Source organism: Carassius auratus, chromosome 38 (genome assembly GCF_003368295.1).
Source record: "Carassius auratus strain Wakin chromosome 38, ASM336829v1, whole genome shotgun sequence".
Classification (NCBI taxonomy): Eukaryota; Metazoa; Chordata; class Actinopteri; order Cypriniformes; family Cyprinidae; genus Carassius; species Carassius auratus.
Genome location: NC_039280.1, coordinates 5,748,529 through 5,768,127, shown reverse-complemented (window position 1 = coordinate 5,768,127; position 19,599 = coordinate 5,748,529). Strand labels below are relative to the sequence as shown.

Here is a 19,599-nt window from a genome sequence, read left to right as displayed (position 1 = left end):
GAAGTCTCTCTGACATTTCTTTTCTAATTGAAGGATAGCGGAATCATGGATATGGGAGTTTAAACCACATTCTATTCTGTAGTATGCAAAATATGTAAGTTGAAAGGTTTTTTTGGGCAGAAAAAGCAATCCTTAACATATTTCCCAGTCATGAGGATATTATTGCTACCATTTGAATTTTACATTTTTTGCAACATATTTGCAAATGTAACCATTCTTAACTGGTCTTGACAAGTTTTTTTTATATTATAATACTTTTATTCAGCAAGGACAAATTCAACTGATCAAAAGACAGTGAAGACATTTAAAAAGTTAAACATATACATATTTATATTCAAAATAAACAACTGTTTTCAACACCTAATACTGTCAAGCTGCTCTGCAACACTGATGACACTGTAAAGCTGCTTTGCAACAATTGGTAACATGAAAAGCACTATACAAATAAACTTGAATTGAATTGAATAAATATTGAGCAGCAAATCGGCATATCAGAATGGTTTCTGAAGGATCATGTGACACTAAAGACTGGAGTAATGATGCTGGAAATTCAGCCTTGCCATCACAGGATTAAATTACATTACAAATATATTACATTTAAGCAGATGCTTTTTTCCAAAGCAACTTACAGTGCATTCAAGCTAAGGTTTTTTTTTTACCTAACATGTTCCCTGGGAATCAAACCCACAACCTTTTGCACTACTAACCCAAAGCTCTACCACTGCATTCTAAAGAGGAAGAGCACTCATGGCACTGCATCTGCATGGCAGACCAGTTTACCTTTTTAATTTTGTGTGCTATGCAGCAAAATTCCTGTGGGGTGAAACTTCCTTTTTAGTCTTGGTTTATTTATTTAGTTGGATGTTGACTGCTGTAGCTATTAAAGAGAACCCTTATGGATGTAGATTTTGACAGAAACCGAGGCTGAGGAAATTAATACTTGTTTTATATGCCATTCATTTTTTTTTTTCAGGTACTAGGTGGCATTTGTTTTGTGTAACTAGTACCTTCAAACTACAGCTCATACAATTGTTTTTCACTTCTTCTAATAATTTTTCATTTTCAAGACAGGGAACAAGAGATGGTGGTTCCCATTAATTGGCCCAAGCTCAACAAATGTCTCTATCATCAATCTGTTCTCAAGTTTAGCAGCGTTGACATTTCAAATCTATGGAGCCATTTCAGTTTGCAGTGAACACATTTGAGTGAAGTGGACATTGTTGAGAAATGTTTGGACACAGGTGTCAGCTGTGGTGACTGCATCATGTTCTGAAACAAAATGGAAAACTTGGTAATTGGAAATTCAAATACTGGTCAAATTTTTAATTGTTTTAATGTTTGCAGTGCAGGTAAATATGCTTTTAGAAAACAACGATAATCACAATTAAGTAGCTTAATATTCACTGCTGATGAATGAAATAAAGCTAGAGGGTTATTTTTATACATCAATTTATCAGTAGTCAGGCTGTAAAATTTTATTCTTTTAAGCGTTTCCTTGGAAACATAATTGGAAGATTTTTTGAGCACCCTGTTGTTTAAAGTGACTTTTATTGAGTGGCTGCTTTTTACCGGGAACTGAAAGGTTATTGTTAATATGAATAAATGGTGCAAGGGGAAATACTTCCTGCTGTTTGATGAAGTTCTCTGCATACACAGCATTCATCAGCATTCTCAGCTGGTGCTCCCCTAATTTCAGGAAACAACCTGTTGTGAGCTATAGAAGCAGACACGTGCTTTTCTGAAAGTCAACTGAATTCATCATACCTTAGGGATGTATGATTTGGAAATACTTTTGAACTTGATTTATGCCAAAGTGTTTAGGGAAGTAAACCTGAAGAAGCCTCCTGGTTAACCTTTTGAAAAGGGTCTTTCTCTAAGAAACTCACAAGATGGAACACATAAGTACAGATAAAATGCATATTGTTAAATGAAAAAAATAAATAAATAAAAATACAAATTAAATAATCTTAAGTACTACTAAACATTTAACTGTGAAGTTCCTTTAGGGCACATTTGAGGACTCTTAAAAGTTCCCCCAAATGGTTCCGCCAGTGTGGAAACATAAGGAAACCCAAACGGTGCCAGAAATATATTTTAATTTTTACAATCTGAGAAGAGATTTCCTTTTGCAAAGTATTAATATTTGTGCCAGAACAAGCATACAAGAGAGAAAAAAAACACCCATTTGCCTTCCGGAAATATGATAATACTCAAAAGAATTAGCCCTTTCTCCTAGTTTCTCATGCTTCGATTTGTGTAAACGGGTTGATGAAAGAAAGACAGACTGGATTACTGCTCTTGTAAAATACTGAGAAACTAATTTATCTGTTTACTTTTCCGAACATAAATTCAGTGAATCAAGCAGGTAAACATCGGCACGCTCCTTAGGTGGCAAAAAAAACCACGGCTCGCCGAGATGCACAAAAAACAGACACGCTTGTGTTTTTAGACCAATTTGTCTTATGGAAGCTGAAGCTCCCCACCAGTGCATTAGTGGAAAAAAAAACTTCTCAATATGTGAAAAGGGAGATCTCTTTGAAAAAGGCATTCTCACATTTCAGCAGGGGGTAAGCTGTATCATGGTCAGGATTCGGCTCTCCCTCTGCTTTTGGGGAGGAGCTGCTCTGAGGCAGAACTCTGGTGAGGGGTTAAGAGGGGAGATACAGCATTGGGCTCACCCAAACCTGGTCTGGAACTGGACAGAATGTCGACCTCCATGCAATGTCAGGAGCTCCTCGTGCAGGGCCTGAGCTTGGCGATGATCTTGGGTGGGGTAATGCACTTTATATATCTCATGAAGTCTCACGCTGCCTATGGCCGCTACGTGGACACCTCGGGCAGCTCCATGGTGGTGCCTGCAAGGCTCGCCTGGTTCCTCCAGGAGCTTCCCGCTCTGCTGGTGCCCCTGATTTTGATGTTGACCACGGATGGAAACAATGGCACTGGGAGACACCTGATGCTCTGGACCTTCTGCTTGCACTACTTCCAGAGGTAAGTCATGTGAATGATGGAAAGATTGTTGGTGGAGCTGAAGAATAATTCAAATTGTTATTAAACACTTAATAATATGGTAATTGAACATCTGAAAATGAAAGCTCACTAGTATAAAATGCAAACAGGCCAGAGAAAATAGATCATAGCCACTTAATAGTGACACTTGCATGATATCACAGCGTTTTTGTTACCATTTACAGTGCTTGTTTATTTAGTAAGCAGTGAACCCAAGTTCAGCTACTCCGTTTCACAAACCTGGATGTGTTCTCTAGCTCACCCAGAACAAGCGTGGAAAAAAAATACCCTTAATCCGAAGACAAAAGGAAACGCACTGGGTGGAATATTCTAGATTCCTGTTTCTTTAGACAATCCTGCTCTGCTGACAATTGATCAAGGCTGCATAAATATAACATCATAATTTTATTAATATTTCAGTTGAGTAATTACACATAACCGAGCCGGAAGCAGGTGAATAAAATATGAATGTTTGAATTAGCATGCTCTGAAGCATGATCTGGAAAAAACAAAGCATGTTTGGGAACAGGTGTTGAATTACAAAGACACATAGGCCTAATAACAGTGGAAGTGTAATGTACTTTGGGCAGATGACCAAGAGATGGTATTTGATATGTATCAACATTCTGGTTTCCAGGAGCTGCATCTACTCCCTGCTGACCAAAGGGCGGCCGTATCCGCTTAACATCATGCTGTTAGGGATGGTGTTTTGCTCTATTAATGGCTTCCTGCAGGCACACTATCTGCTGCACTGCGCTACCTATCACAAAACATGGTTTTCTGAGGCCTGTTTACTAGCCGGTAAAACTTGTTTACTGAAAGAATTCGTATAATTCAGGGTTATGAAAATTTAATTTAATTGAGGTGTTTAATTGTCAGTTGCATTTGTATTCAAGTAGAAATAAATGGATATGAACAGATACATTCATACTTTATAATGAACTGCTTACTGCTGTTTATCTCATAAAATCTGTTAGTATGGCTGTGTTAATTGTTATAACAGTACTGACCTTTTTACTACCATCAAAGAGAAAAATATAGAATAAAATTGAGATTAAATCAATTCTACATAGGGATTAAATATGCATAAACTGAATAAAAATATTTTGTTGGACTAATTAAATTCATTACATTTGTTGACCAGTTCATTTCAAAGTCCAACTTTGGAATTGAAAAGGAGATAATTCTTAAATTTAGAATTTTGCTCAGCCTTTCTTTGCTCAGCCTTTCTTTATATTTTTGAATGTATTCAATAATAATAAAAAAAGATAATGTTAATGCTGAATAGCTGCACTTAAATAAAGGTTCCATAAGTGGGTTTTTGCAGTAACTTCAGAGAATAATTACGGTGAACAGTTCTAAATCTTTTTTTTTTTTTTTTTTTGTAGAGTATTGGAGCTTATTATTTGGAGCAAATATCTTTAGAGGAACTGCTTAGTACAAAGTTGTATATGTTTATATAATTATTTTTAAATATATATTTTTCTAGGTCTGATAATATTTTTCACAGGAATGGGAATCAATATTCACAGTGACCACATTCTTCGCAACCTGAGAAAACCTGGAGAAATTTCCTATAAAATCCCGAGAGGTAGAGATAATTCAGGGTCTTTTTAATGTTAGCAGCACTCATCATTTATTGTCTTTATCTCAGTCTCTGTAAGCAAACTGCAATAAGCTGCACTGAATGAATGCTGAGCTGATTTATGTGTTTATTTTAACTGCAGGCGGTTTGTTTGAGTATGTGTCTGGAGCAAATTTCTTTGGGGAGATTGTGGAGTGGCTGGGCTACGCTGTTGCTACCCGGTCTTTACCCACATTTGCCTTTGCTTTTTTCACAATTTGCTTCATAGGACCGAGAGCCTATCACCATCACAGGTAAACTAAAACTTACAAAATTTTTCATCTGGTATATCATTAATTCAGTAAACTGGGTTCTGAGAGAACAATGCAGTGATGCACTGAAAAAGTGTTAGTAAAATATATGTGGTTTCTCTAATGTTTTCCAGGTTCTATAATGAGAAGTTTGAAGATTTCCCCAGATCAAGAAAATCTCTTATACCCTTCATCTTCTAAAGAGCCATAAATGGAGTTCTGTTCTGAAAGAGGGAAAGAATTAATCTTCTCAATTGCTACGATGTACACCTGTACTTTTGGTTTGTTTTCATTGCCTGATTTAGCATGCTGTATGTAGGAAATATTGTACAATTTATGTCTTAAGCATGCTACCAGATTGTTTGGTTTTGACAACTTTCACAACAGAACACTTTACAGGTTAGCCTTTTTTTTAATCATTTTATCATCTATCATCATCAGTGTGTTATTGCAGAAGTTAGTGTATTTGTGTGTAACTGTGTGTAATTTCTTTTAATACTTTTTCGTATTGCAGCTTTATATGCAGACAGAACTATACTGTAGGCTGATTTGTCCAAAAAGTGTAAACATTGTGTTTATGTGACTATGTGGGGCTTTTACAACATGAGCATTTTAACTAGTTTGTCACAACATGCTGGGGTTGGGATTATCTTTTTGGTTTACAGTGAAAATAGCCTAATCATAAATTTACTATTAAATTGTGGTGATGCTAAAAATGCAGTATTTCACTTCATATTCAAAGTATATATATATATATATATATATATATATATATATATATATATATATATATATATATATATATATATATATATATATATATATATATATACTATATATATATATTTAAAAAATTAAGAAATGGTTTTAAGATAAACTTACTCATAAAAAAAGGTAAAATATAAATTACAAATGTTCATAAAGCATAAAGGTGTGTCGGTAGACTTTCTGAAAAAGCAAAGTTTGTGAAAAACAAAGCGATAGTGTACTGTCTGCCATCAGAAAGTACACTACCACAAGCTGTAAACAAGCAGGAAGAGCTGTGCCACTGCCGTCAATGGCATCACAAAAGGCGAAAACATTTGCAGGAATTCATACAGCGTGCAAAGACCTCTCCTTAGGACTCCATCGTGGACAAATGTGTGACAAATTCCTTAATCGTGATAAAAACCACTGATTTTCGATTTGTGAACGCAGTGATTCACTCGAACTGAATCCATCAGAAGAGGTTAGCGAACCCGAGACATGTTTGATTTGCAATGAACACAACATTACCGATAGCACGTGTATTTAAAGTGAACTGAAGATTTTACTGATGGAGCGAAAATATGATACTTTAATAGCCAAATTAACAGCAGGAATGTTAACATACTGGATGGATTAAGGACTACACATTGTGTGTCTACACAAAATACACAACCATTCTTCTATCTTACAATACATAATTTCCTTCAGAGTAGATTCTTCTATGTGGCAATTTAGCAGATCCTTACGGTACACTAATTACAGGAACATTAGCCTCGGAGCTACAGTACCTGGAGATAAGTGCCTTTCTCAAAGGCACATGGCAGAATGAAGATGACTCAGGGAGGGTTCAAAATTAACATTTTGTCATACTTGTCAAATACAGGTGAACTGAGAAAATGTACCTACCATAAAATTCTTATGACGACAGATTTTTCTCCTTTCATATTAGAAAAAAGTGCATTTAATTGAGACACTTGCAGCATCATATAAGAAATGAGACAGTATCCAACTCACTGTGTTCCTCATATTTTGGTTTTGGTAGATTAATGTAAGTAATATTTAACATGTATGTTACCACATTGAAGAAAAAGTCATTTCTAAAATACATCAAACCTACAAGCTTTATTCAAAACAGAGCTCTTCATTCATCAAAATTCAATTGCTGTCCTTAATTATATATTTTACATCAAGAACAAAATTAGCCATCTTGACTGCCACATTCAAAGCATTAACCTTGGCAGAAAATTAATCTAATATTCTGGACTGATTGTCAGTGTTTTCCAGGGAAACAGGAGAGAAAGTGTGGTAAACTGTATTTAGAAGGGTCTTCTCCAGGTTGGATCTGTCCTCCACCAGGCCACAGCCACAGGATTTGGAGAATATATCTGGGACCCAGCGATGTGCATATATGAGGTCAATGAGACAGTCCTGTCCATCAAGCACTAAGGAAAGAGCCACAGATTGCAGAGTTGCAGAATGCCTCGACTGCCATGAGAACCTCAGACTGAGGGACGCACAGAGCTGCAGCTGTTGTTGTGGCTTTGGACTGATTCTGTAAAGTAAGTGACAATATATATATATATATATATATATATATATATATATATATATATATATATATATATATATATATATATATATATATATATATTAGGGCTGTCAAATGATTAGAATCTTTAATCAAATTAATCAGAATTTTCAGTGGATTAATCATGATTAATCACTATTTGCAATTACACCTGAATCCTAACCATTTTTTTTTCTGAAATGCATACCAAAAGATAAATAACAGGACACAGATACATAATTTTCATGTATTGATTCATCAATATGTGGTTCTTTTTTTCTGAATTTCAAAAGTTTAACATTTACTTCAAATTTACCTGAGCACTATATCAAACCATGCCATTTAACTACAGATAGTGTAAGAGTTTTAGGTGAACCAGTGGTTAAATATAGCCACATATCTATGAAATTATTTGAAACTCGAAAGAATTAACTCAGAAACACAAACATGCACCACCATCACATAAGCAGCACTCTGTCTGGGCACTTGCTCTGCCACAATACTTTAGGATCGATATTTTCACGTTCTGAAGGCTTCAAGTGAGAGTAAAACCAAGTAAAATGCATATGCTTTCCCAAACAGATGTAATTTTCGCTGCATTGCATGTATGTGTTCTGCGCATGCGCAGTGTGAAACACAGGACGCTATAACAGGAAGAAGCTCCAGCGTATCAACTACCAAAGTCGTCTCTGTTTATCGAGCTTGGCATGAATGTATCTGAGAGTAACTGGGGTAAAACCTTAAGCTTCTTCGGTGTTTTCGTCGCGGCACTCGCCGCTGTTTTTTATTATCTTGAGAATTCAGAGATCGACGAGACTTTCCTAACCTGAATAATTTGTCACACTGCGCATGCGTGAAATGCGTTAAAAAATTTGACGTAATTAACAACAAACAACTAATTAACGCCGTTAACGCGCTATTTTTGACAGCCCTAATATATATATATATATAGCAGAAATTACAGGTACACCAATGACGTGCATTTTAATGTTAAGATGATTTGTTTGGTCATAGCTCCCCATGCAAACTAGAAAGGTTTAAAAATCTAGTCAGGTAGAAATGTGGCACTTGTTAAGCTTTGAAAATAAATTCCACAGTAAATACCTCTGAAAAAGCAATGAATAATGCATGAATCTTTTCATAAAATTCTGACAAGTGGAACTTTACAGTATAATCAATACTGTAGAAATACAATTGAATGTGACGTTTAACTCAGTAAAATATAAAACCATGTGTTTGATGTGGGTGGCCAGCAGCGTCTCTGTGCAGCCTCCTCCAAGCAGGGCGTAGGGCTCCCTCAGATTCAGTCGCAACACATGTTCTGCCCTTTGGCATGTCATCTGTCCAACAAATGTTCATCATATGAGAGAAGTGAAAGAGGGAATTAATGCAGTATATGAATGAAGAAATGGAATCCAGTAAATCTGGAAAAAGTCGTTTGGAAAATTGGGACTTAAAAATTCAAGAAACTAAATAAATAGTTTGGAGATCTATAAGAGAAGGAAGAATGCACCCAAAATAAACTCAATAGCATGATTGCAAAGACAGCACAAACAGGAATTATTAATAGAGCGGGGCAATACATTGCACATTCACAAGTTATCTGTGCCGATTTTACTGTCGATGTAAAAATAAGCATTGTGAATATTCCGATGATTTTAATGCAGCTTTTATTTGCCCATTAAATTTCCTAAAGACTGTATCATTAGTCTAGATTCTTCCTTGTCTCATGACTCGAGTATAAAAGCATTAAAACAGATGTTTTAAACTTTAGAAGCAAAATGCCATTAGAGTTGGTAAGCTTCATTTTGGTGAATTATTTCAAATTGTGTGTTTGAATTAATCAATATATAGAGTATTACATTGGTGCATTTAAATGAAAATAATTAAAATGAGTGAATTAACACATAAACATCTCTGACTTAACATTTAACAAACTTTCAGTTCTTCCAGCATAGTTTCATATCTGTGGCAGAGAACCATGGTGCTAACAGCAGCTTCTTTAGAAGGAAGGAGCTGGTGCAGCTCTCTGGATCCACATGACTGGGAACAGAATCCTTTAACAATCCCATAAGCTTCCGCCGGGACTGAAGTGTAAAGAGAAGCGACAGCCTGAGCACCTGAAATATTAAACACAGAGCCAAAATGAAACCTCTATGAATGTAGCCTGTCTTGTTTTTCAATACGATTGTATCTATATGGTGTTATACTGTATATTATGATGTTACATATTAATCCAAAAAAAGGCGTGGGTTTAAATAAATAACAATCATAAGTACATGCATACAGACAATATACATTAGATTTAGTCATTTAGCAGACCCTTTTATCAAAAGCAACTTACAAATGAGATACATACATATCATTCAAATATTGGGGTCAACAAAAACACAGTAAAAACAGTAATATTGTGAAATAGAATTTCAATTTAAAAAATATTTTAAATATAATTTATACCTTTGATGGCAAAGCTTTTCAACATCATTACTCCAGTCTTCAGTGTTACATCATCTTTCAGTAATTATTCTAATATGCTGATTTGCTGCTACTTTTTCAGTCTTATCATTTTTTTTTTTTTTATTGAAACATTTCTTATTATCAATGTGGAAACAGTTGTGCTGCTTAATAATTTCTTTGAAAATCGTAAAACACTTTTAAAAAATTTAAAATAAGAGAATTTACTTGAAATAGGAATCATTTGTAACACTATAAATGTGTTTAGTTTTTAACTATCACTTTTGATTTGACAATTTAATGTGTCTTAACTGAAAAAGTAATAATATATATATTTTTTGTAGTTTAGATTTTTCCTGCCAGCATTTTCCCTGACAAAAATAATTGTATTTTTATGTATAAAATGTTTAAATTATTTTTTTTAATTACAAACAGAGGGTAAAATAAGTATTGAACACATCAACATTTTTATAAATTTTTGTTTTTTGTAAATTTATTTCTGAAAGGGCTGTTAACATGAAATTTTCACCAGATGTCGATAACAATCCAAGTAATCCATACATACTGTACAAGGAAAGCAAAAACCAAAAACTGTTCAGAAATTAAGTTCTGTGTAATAAAGAAAAAGTATTGAACACAAGAAGAAAGGGGGGTGCAAAAAGGCATGGAAATCCAAGACACCAGCTGAACTCTATCAGTAATTAGAAAGCAATCCTGCCCCTAGTCAGTGGAAATTATTTTAGTTGGTTCAGTCCCAGCTGATTGCAAATAAAAAGGTGTCTCATGACCGATTTGTCCCACAATTAACATTTCATTGATTTAAGAAATCTTATTGTTGCAAAATATGCTGATGGCATTGGTTACATAAGAATTACTATATTTCTGAATGCTCTAGTTAGCACTGTTGAGACCATAATCCAGAAGTGGAAAGAACATAATTTCACCATAAACCGGTATTGACCAGGTGCTCCTCGCAAGATTTCTGACAGAGGAGAGAAAATACTTATCAGAAGAGTTGTCCAAGAGCCAAGGATCAGTTTTGAAGGGCTTCAGAAAGACCTGAAATTAGCATGTTCAATTGTTTCAAAGAAAATAAGTACAATAAGTAATGTACTCAATCACTATGGCCTGTATGCACACTCTCCATGCAAGGCTCTATTGCTGAAGAAAAAGTATATCTGAAGCTCGTTTAAAGTTTGCTGCACAACATTTAGACAAGCCTGTGAAATACTGGGAGAATATAGTAATAATACAATAATAAGAATCTGCTGCCGTCAACCAGGATGATGAAACAAGGGTGGACATTCCAGCAAGACAATGATCCCAAACGCACAGTCAAGGAAACACTTATTTGATTTAGAGAAAGAAAGTAAAACTACTAGAATGGCCCAGCCAATCACCTGACTTGAATCCAACAGAAACATCTATGGAAAGAACTACAGATCAGTGTTCATAGAAGAGGCCCATGGAACCTTCAAGATTTGAAAAATGGGAAAAAATTCATACATGAGCAATGCTCAATCGATCACTGCCACTCCATGTTTCCTTAAGTAGTCCTGCAGAATAGGATGCACTACTTTTTGGCAAGCAAATAATCTCATTTTGTCCTTAACAACATGTTCTCCGATCTTCAGGAGCTGCTGAAGGAGATCACGCTCTGGGTCCACACCTCTATGGATCTCTAAAACCACATCTTCAAGATCAGAAATATCACCTGACAGTGATACGTTGAAAACCACTTCCTTAAATGGAGCAGGTCCCAGTCTCTTAAGATCCACAGTCTGAAGCATTTCAGGGACATCCACCAGCAGTCCTGGGAAAACAGAAGAATCGCTCACAGCCCTCGATGCCAATGGTGACTGTCCTTCCAAAGCAGGTCAGACCAGAAGAGTTGCAAGGGATGGAATACAGGAAGACCTGTGCGATCAGTGAACTGATATGCTGCGTTTCCTTGCTATTCAACGTTCAGGCTGGTTTGATCGTGATCATGCTGGTGAAGTCTACTGGCTCCTTACAACCACAGGAGTCTCCTTTAAGATACATGTTACATTCTTCCACAATATGTTTATAAACCTTGGCTGCTGCAAATGTCCTGAGGTTATATTTTTTTAAATTATTTTCTATAAGTCTAAGCATCAGAATCCCCATAAACAGCCCAGAGTCATTGTACCGTGTGGTGTGATGTTGAACAGCGGTCGAGATCATTTTGAAAGGCAGCTCAGACTTATCCATTAATAAAGTTAATGCTATATAATAGGTCTTCTAACTGATGCATTTTTTTCTTTTTTTTCTTCACTAGTTCATTTTCAATCACCAAATAACATTTTACAAGTGTATCGTAAATATTCTATGTAATACAGGTCATGAAAACTGCATGCATAATAACTGTGAAACGTTTATTTGAAGTTTAGCATTTCACTTCGCAAAAAGTTAAGGTCAAATATAGCCATGAAAATGACTTGTTATCGATGCTGATATCTATTCAAAACAAACACAATATCTCATAAGACGTGAAGAGACGTGTAAAATGTAGCATACGAGGCCCATAACGTTACATACCCCAAAGTTAATATTTTTGTTAAACTAGCTAAACATATAAGAAAGAAAAACATTAGAAACTTAAAACCTAACGGTAAGAGCAAAGCAGACTGTATTTACGTTTATTGACACATGCTCCCATATGCTGACCAAAACATGCCAGTTATAAAGTATTTAACAACAGAAACACTTATTGGATTTTAAATAGCTTATATTATAAATCGAATACGTGACTTTAATTTTGTTTAGCTATATATTGTCACGGATGTTTCGCAATTTACGTGGAATAACAGTAAAAGAAATAATAACGAACGCAGTCGTCTGGCAAAGTACACAGTCTCCTACATCCGACTGCGTCTCCGTGACAACTGCACGCTCCGGGGTCCTAACGCGACAGGGCAAGTTTCAAACCATCGGCGGGAGAAAATATTAAAGCGTCTTTCATAGTTACTATTTTATTGTTATGCTCGAGTCGTTTTAATGAAATGTAGAATGTGTATTGTCAATTATATCTATACAACCCGGGAATATCATAATAACATCTGTGAGCGTTATTTTACCATCCCTTCCTGTATTGTGTTTTGATTTTCTACAACTTCAGTCCAACTGCATCTGTCACGAACACGTGAGTATTTCACGCCAGGGATTTGGGCATCATCATTACTTTATGCACATGTTCCTGTTTTCAGCAATAACAAATATTTCTGGGTTTCTCTAAAGTCATTACATGGTGACTATTTTTGTTGATGGATATTCAGCGCATTTTCTTCGAAATTTTGCAGTGTTTCATCAGAATGCAGACTTCTAAATTTGTAGTCAAGGTACGTGGACATATTTATTTATTCTTCTGTTGATTGTAGAAACGTGGCCATTGCTGTAGTATTTTGTGTTGACATTGTTTTTAATTGTGAATATTAAATATGCCAGGCCATTTCCGGTTTGGTAAATCAAAACTATGACATAAAAAGGCATAAGTAGGATGACATTGACTTCTATGTAATTGATTTAATCCAATAATTTCGTCTTTTTATGTCATCATTTGAGACTTTCTTTTATGACATGTTGACTTCTATGCCATTATTATGACATTTTATCTAATAATTTTGAATGTTATCAATGTTTATTTTATTTTTTTTGTCTGAGCATTTTTACTTTTTGTTTTATGTCATATGACAGCTGTCTTATTGATAACTTTATCTATTTTTATTCCTTTTATGTTATAATAATTACTTAAAAAGTAAAATATATAAGTCATGATATATTGTCATAATTGTAATATTTAACCTTTTATAATATTAACTTTTATGTCATATAACTTTTTATCTATTTTTTTTTATGTATCTAATCTTTTATTTTTACTTTGTCTCATAATTTAGACTTTTTGTCTCATAATTTCCACTTTGTCATAATTATGATTTCTGTCATATTTATGACTAATTTCATCTCTTTTATGTCATTATTGTGACTTGAAATCATGATATGCTATGCCATGATATGATTGCATGATTTTTTTCTTGTGCGGCAGAAATGGATTTCTATGCATCGTAGTGTACCTATTTGTATTTATAAGGAATCTTAAGAAAATGCATGGAGACTTTAAGATCAAGGCTTAAAGCGATGTTCAGAGCAGTTCAGTAGCTCCTCACTGGAGTACACAAGATCGAGGAGGCGAGGTTACATCCAAATCCAGTGGGATGGAGAGTTTAGGGATATGTATATGGATTTGGATTCGGATTCAATCTTGCCTCCTGGATCTTTCCTGCAGTGAACATTATCTCGTGCAGTTGAAAAAAATCTACTTGTACTTTACTTTCCTAACGCTAGAGGGGGTGGTCGCTTCAGCAATGAGATGCTTCGGATAGTAGCTACAACAGCATTGAGCCGTCTGGATGCATTCAATATGTAGATGTATACAAACTATGTATACAGAACATAGCTCCAACTTTTTCTTGTTTTCCGTTTGTGCTCATTACTTGTTCAGTCTGCAATTTGTCAGAGTTCATGCAAAAAAAAAAAAAAACATTTCAGATTTCATCAGAATGTTAGGGTTGCATTATATTTTCCGTACCTCAGTCTCCTTCTCTTACATTGCATCCTATTTGGATGTTTTTATAATCATGCATGTATTTATCCAGCTGAATGTCTCCTCCGTGTTTCTCAGCAGCACAGATGCTGGACCGGCCCTGTCTATTCATCCAAAGGCCAAATGAATGAATGTCAGTGCTAATGCATGTCAGATGTTTCTATTAAGCGCTAAAAAGCCCTGGGTTTCTTTCTTTGTTGATGTTTCATATAGCGAAGGCTTTAACTCTTGTTCCTGGACGCTGCTGTGGATCACACACATCCGCGTTTAGTGCCAGACTTTGGCTGCATATTTCTCTGGTTCTGTCTTTCTCACTCATCATCTCTCCTGTCTTTCTGTTTTTCATTGTGGGAGAGCGCCACTCACCAAATTCACCCTCCCAGTCGGCACATAATGATACTGTTATATATGCTGCTCTCACTGAGAAAGGAACTGTCATGCCCAACACTGTGACCACAGTGAGACATTTAAAATTGGAAAGCAAACAATACCATCAGCTGGCCCAGTTCTCAGCCTTGCTTCGGCGCTAAATACATTGTTCTAGCGGCACAGAAGACCTGTGTCATCAAAATATTTTATTTTATCCCCTCTGAAAGGGATTTCAAAGAAGGTTGAAAACCTGAAAATTCTGATCATGTTGTTCCAAACGTGTATGGCTTTCTTTCTTCAGTGGAACACAAAATAAGTTTTGAAGAATGTTTCAACTTTTTGTCCACACAATGAAAGTCATTATACAGTATTGCATAAAATGCAGGATGAGGATGAATACACCCAAAAATGAAAATATACTCCCACTCAGGCAATCCACCATGTAGATGGGTTTGTTTGTTCATCAGAATAGATTTGGAGAAATTTTGCATTACCTCACTTACTCACCATTGAATCCTCCGCAGTAAATGCGTGCCGTCAGAATAAGAGTCCAAACAGTTCATAAAACCATCACAATAATTAATCAACATGATTCCAGTCAATCAATTAATGTCTTGTAAAGTGAAAAGCTACATCTTGGTAATAAATTCAAAGACATTTTAAACTTTAAACCTAAAACATTGTCTTGTCTGAATCAGGAGTGAAATATACAGTGCATATCAAGCATTGTTTACAAGCAAAAACAGTCCAAACAATTCTAAACAAATGTGTTGGTGGATTTGATGTGAGAGGACAACAGAGGAGGGACCTTTCCCACTGGAGAAAGCGTTTTAATGAATTATTGATTGGTATTTTGTACAATGCAAAAAAATACTTTTCAATCTTAGATTTTTTTTTGTCTCGTTTCCAGCCAAAATATAAATATTTTTTTATAGACAAGTAAAAATTATTGTCTTGTTTTCAGAAAAAAAAAATTAAGTGAGTTTTTGCTTGAAACAAGTTAAATAATCTGCCAATGGGGTAAGCAAAATAATCTTGTTTTCTGTATGAAATTAAGACTATTTATTTTACCCCATTGGAAGATTATTTTGCTATATTCAAGTAACAAATCACTTAATTTTGACAAACAATTCTGAAAACAATATATATATTTTTTGTTTACTTGTCTAGAAAATTTTGGCAAAAAATCTTAGCTTGAAAAGATATATATATATTTTTTTGCAGTGTACAGAAGATAAAATAATTTATTGATGGATTTTTTTTTGTGAAAAGTTTTGAAAGTTTCACTTTTTGAAACCTTATGAACTTTTCACTTTTTCACTTCACCTGATGTTGAGTACATTTTCAGCAGACTTTTATTTTCAAACTATTCCTTTATGACAACTGCCCTAATACAAAATACAGGTAAAACACTTGTGTAAGTGATTTGTAGAGTCATTGTTTGAAGACCCTGACAAGCTTGACACAGCAACATTAAGCTGGATGTCATGTTTCCACTGTGAAGTGCAGTTATTGTAGGCGATGAAGATACTCCCACGTAAGTTGACTCATGCTACAAGTCGAGGCCCTGACTTTTTATTCCTTAACGCCTCAGAAGACACTGAATATTTACACAAGACCTGCCACGCCACTCTGCTGTTATACCCATCTGGTGTAGGAGATGATGGGAGAGTGTGATTCTTGTTTTTGAGTATGAACGTTAAGTGCTGGGTTGTATGACAGATGTCTTGGCTCTGGTTTATGTGCTAGGTCGACTTCCCTGGTAGATATGGACCACACACTTGGACCTCCGAGCATCCTGTTACTGTCATCGAAATCAAGGAAATATGTTGTCATTTCTGAAACGCAAAGGGAAAACTGAGATGGATGTAGCTTAACAGAAATGGGAGGATGTCATAGAATTCTTACATATTGTCTTTTTAGATAATGTCCAATATCTTTCAGTTCATTTATTACTGCAGATGTTTAGGTTTACAAACATATTGTAGGTAGTTTAGCAGTAGTTCTGTAAACTACAGTTAAATTACATTGTAAGGAAGTGGAGGGATGGTTGTTTGGATTTTCTCCCGGTACATCCTTTTTACTAGAATTTTTGGGATCTTTCTGATATTGTTCAATTGTTTGTAGAGCTTTGCCAGGTGATATTCCTACAGTGACATATTGCTGCCAAACACACATTATTTTCTCCACTCACTTATGTCGTAATAATGAGATGTTATGTCACTTTAACGTCATCTTTTCTTGTAATAACGACATATTTTCTCATTAAAACAACATCTTTTCTTGTAATTACAAGATGTTTTCTCGTTAAAACAACATCTTTTCTCGTAATTACGAGATGTTTTCTTGTTAAAACTACATATTTTTCTTGTAATAACGACATATCATGTCATAAATCTATGTTTTCCCGTTATTTTAGATGGTACATTATACGAGCGATGAGTCCGCACTGCTGTTGTCACAGTCTGACATAAACGAGGATCTGCACGCTGTTGAAATTATTTAAATACTACACTGTTTTAAATGTATTTTAATGTAATGGTTTTAATTTTAGCGGCATGTTTATTAGGATTAATTTCCAATTTGTCTACAATATAGTGATATCCAAGACCCATGACTCTTTAGGCTATGATCAGATCAAAACAGTTATTTTTGAATAATCGACTCTAGGGCTGCTCCAATCACGATCAGCCGATCGTTATGCGCATCTCGTCAGTAAAGCCGGTTCTCTAATCAGCAGTAAATTCCCTCAGGTGTGTGATTTCACATAGAGCAGCTGTTACTACACAGAGGCGTTGTTAACTGATAAGATGCGCAAATCCACTTCATTTTCAGCATTTATTTGCGCATCTTCTTCACAGCTGCTCTATGTGAAATCACGCACCTGAGGGAATTTACCGCTGATTAGAGAACCGGCTTTACTGACGAGATGCGCATTAACGATCGGCCGATCGTGATCGGAGCAGCCCTAATCGACTCTCTGCTTAATATCTCTTTATTTGAATGTATGATCTAAAACAACAGGCAAACATATCGATTTTATGACATGTCATTATTACAAGAAAAATATGTAGTTTTAACCACATAACATCTCGTTATTACGAGAAAAGATGTAGTTTTAACGAGAAAACATCTAGTTATTACGAGAAAAGATGTCATTTTAACGAGAAAAGATAACGTCAAAACGACATAACATCTCGTTATTACGACATAAGTGAGTGGAAAAAAAAAAATGTGTGTGGCAGCAATGCGTCACCGTATATTCCTGCCTGTTCGTGCTGTTGGAATTTTACTTCGGATTTTTTTCGGAAAGAACACAATTCCATTCAGGTGTGATAACATCCAGAGATTACCTAAGAGAGCACTTCAGAGTTCCTAGAAATAAATCCCAGCTTTGTCACAATCACACTGATTTATTAGTGGTTTGTATGAAGGTTGTCAAACCCCAGACCCTAAGCAGTGGCTCCAGACTAAAAATGATTAGGGATTTGTTTGGTTCCTATAATAAAAATTGGCTTTTGAACAAATTGCTTTAATTTACCAAATGGCTTATCTGGTTAAACCATACAGAATTGCCAAATAATTGTCTTTTTTTTCTACAATCATAATTTATTACCAAAAAAAAAAAAAAAAAAAAAAACCCTCTAATGGTTTGTTTAGAACTAGATAGCCAAAAAAATGACTTTTGGTTAAGTGTGGGAGGGAGTCCATTTCGAGTAATGCCTCTGATTTAAGGCTGTGTGAGTTTAATTCAAACTGATAATAAATTCTGAATATTCTGGGGATCTGTTTAAACTGTTCATTAAAAGAGTAATCATTTGTTTATAAACCAGACATCACAACTCTTGTTGTGTTCATTGTTGCATGCAGTAAACACCAGCACACACACTATGTAATTTAAGAACTCCACCTCGTGAGATGATATCTAACAAAACCACATACTGTACCTTTATAGAATTTTTTTTTTTTGTATCACTGTACAAAAAATGTATGGATTTCATGAGTAAAAATTATAACCATATCGTTTAGAGCCAAAAACAGTTACTTTTTAGTATCGTACACCAGGGTTTTTTTGTGTTGCATACTATTTATGTTATTTAGTTCATGTTTTTTGCATTATTGTAATGTCATATGTGGGTACTCTGATGGTGTTTTGACCCTGAGCACCCTATTTCTTCCCTGTATATTCTAACAAAATAATTGTTGTAGTGTCATTTTTAATTTATTGTTGCAAATCTTAAGTTGTCAGTCACGTTTTTAGTATTTCAGTTAACTTGCCAAGTTTGTTTTGCATGACTGTAAGTCTCATTTGGCTTATAGAATGTAAGTATCATAGGTTTTTATTGAACAAGGGGCATGAGCCTTATCTAAAGAAACCCTCACAGAACACTTTAGCAACCCCATAGCAACATCCTGGCAATGACCCAAATCGCACTAGTTTCATAGCTCTTGAGTTTTGCATTTAAAAATCTAGTTAAACTTGTTTGTGTTCTTTATTATAATTATAACTCTCTTGTTGTTTAAGATTGACAGCGCTAATGTTGACCCTCTTGAGGGAACGCCAAATGACTCACGCCATACAAAATCAGCAAGTCAAGACCAAAGATTTAAACTTTTAAAATGCAACACCCATCTAAAGAATTCCCTCAGGCTCCGGAGACTGTTCGTCGACCTGCGACGCTCTTACAAAGACAAAGATAGAGCTAGACGAAGGGGGGAGTTTTATTGAGTGAGACTGCTTCTGCTGCCCTCTGTTTCTTATTCTCTTTCTCTCTCTCTCTCTCTCTCTCCCCGCATAAACATCTGTGGCTGGTTAATGTTAGCCCCGGAGGTAAGTGCAGAGAAAGGGGGTCTGGTTCTCACAGCAGCGATTGCAATGGTAAAAGCGCAGGGAGGTGTGGTGGCGAACAGGCAACTGCTTCACAAATGCTCCTGGGCCGACTGCCTGACACTAATC

General features: G+C 35.3%; 3 protein-coding genes across 8 annotated transcripts in view; 2 read left to right on the top strand and 1 right to left on the bottom strand.

Annotated features, from left to right (window-relative positions):
* Positions 1-2,588: 2,588 nt before the first annotated feature.
* Positions 2,589-5,516, top strand: srd5a2b (steroid-5-alpha-reductase, alpha polypeptide 2b). The gene is made up of 5 exons (XM_026224935.1): positions 2,589-2,991; positions 3,647-3,810; positions 4,499-4,600; positions 4,737-4,887; positions 5,019-5,516. The coding sequence occupies exons 1-5, from the start codon at positions 2,705-2,707 to the stop codon at positions 5,083-5,085; spliced, it is 771 nt and encodes a 256-aa protein (XP_026080720.1). The 5' UTR covers positions 2,589-2,704; the 3' UTR covers positions 5,086-5,516.
* A 1,270-nt stretch (positions 5,517-6,786) lies between these two features.
* On the bottom strand, positions 6,787-12,327 carry LOC113057511 (McKusick-Kaufman/Bardet-Biedl syndromes putative chaperonin). Its single transcript, XM_074559856.1, is given in 7 exon segments — positions 6,787-7,105; positions 7,107-7,183; positions 8,428-8,538; positions 9,137-9,318; positions 9,656-9,692; positions 11,170-11,491; positions 11,493-12,327. Coding segments are annotated over 7 exon segments (1,440 nt in total). The 5' UTR covers positions 11,885-12,327.
* Positions 12,328-12,544: 217 nt separating this feature from the next.
* Positions 12,545-19,599, top strand: part of slx4ip (SLX4 interacting protein) — a 44,995-nt gene continuing 37,940 nt past the window's right edge. For 3 of the 6 annotated variants that reach the window (XM_026223591.1, XM_026223592.1, XM_026223589.1), the window contains exons 1-2: positions 12,545-12,815; positions 12,973-13,011. In XM_026223591.1, the coding sequence (XP_026079376.1) occupies positions 12,985-13,011 (27 nt within the window). In that variant the 5' untranslated portion in view covers positions 12,545-12,815; positions 12,973-12,984. Of the gene's footprint in view, positions 12,816-12,910; positions 13,012-19,599 lie in introns of all 6 variants that reach the window. The other 3 variants (XM_026223590.1, XM_026223588.1, XM_026223593.1) reach the window with 2 other exon arrangements.

What these genes read in the sequence shown, in the direction of transcription:
- srd5a2b (XM_026224935.1), top strand. Translation starts at nt 2,705, where the DNA reads ATGTCGACCTCCATGCAATGTCAGGAGCTCCTCGTGCAGGGCCTGAGC. An exon ending in TGAGGCCTGTTTACTAGCCG is followed by an intron (nt 3,811 to 4,498) that starts GTAAAACTTGTT and finishes ATATTTTTCTAG; the next exon opens with GTCTGATAATATTTTTCACA. An exon ending in AGAGCCTATCACCATCACAG is followed by an intron (nt 4,888 to 5,018) that starts GTAAACTAAAAC and finishes AATGTTTTCCAG; the next exon opens with GTTCTATAATGAGAAGTTTG.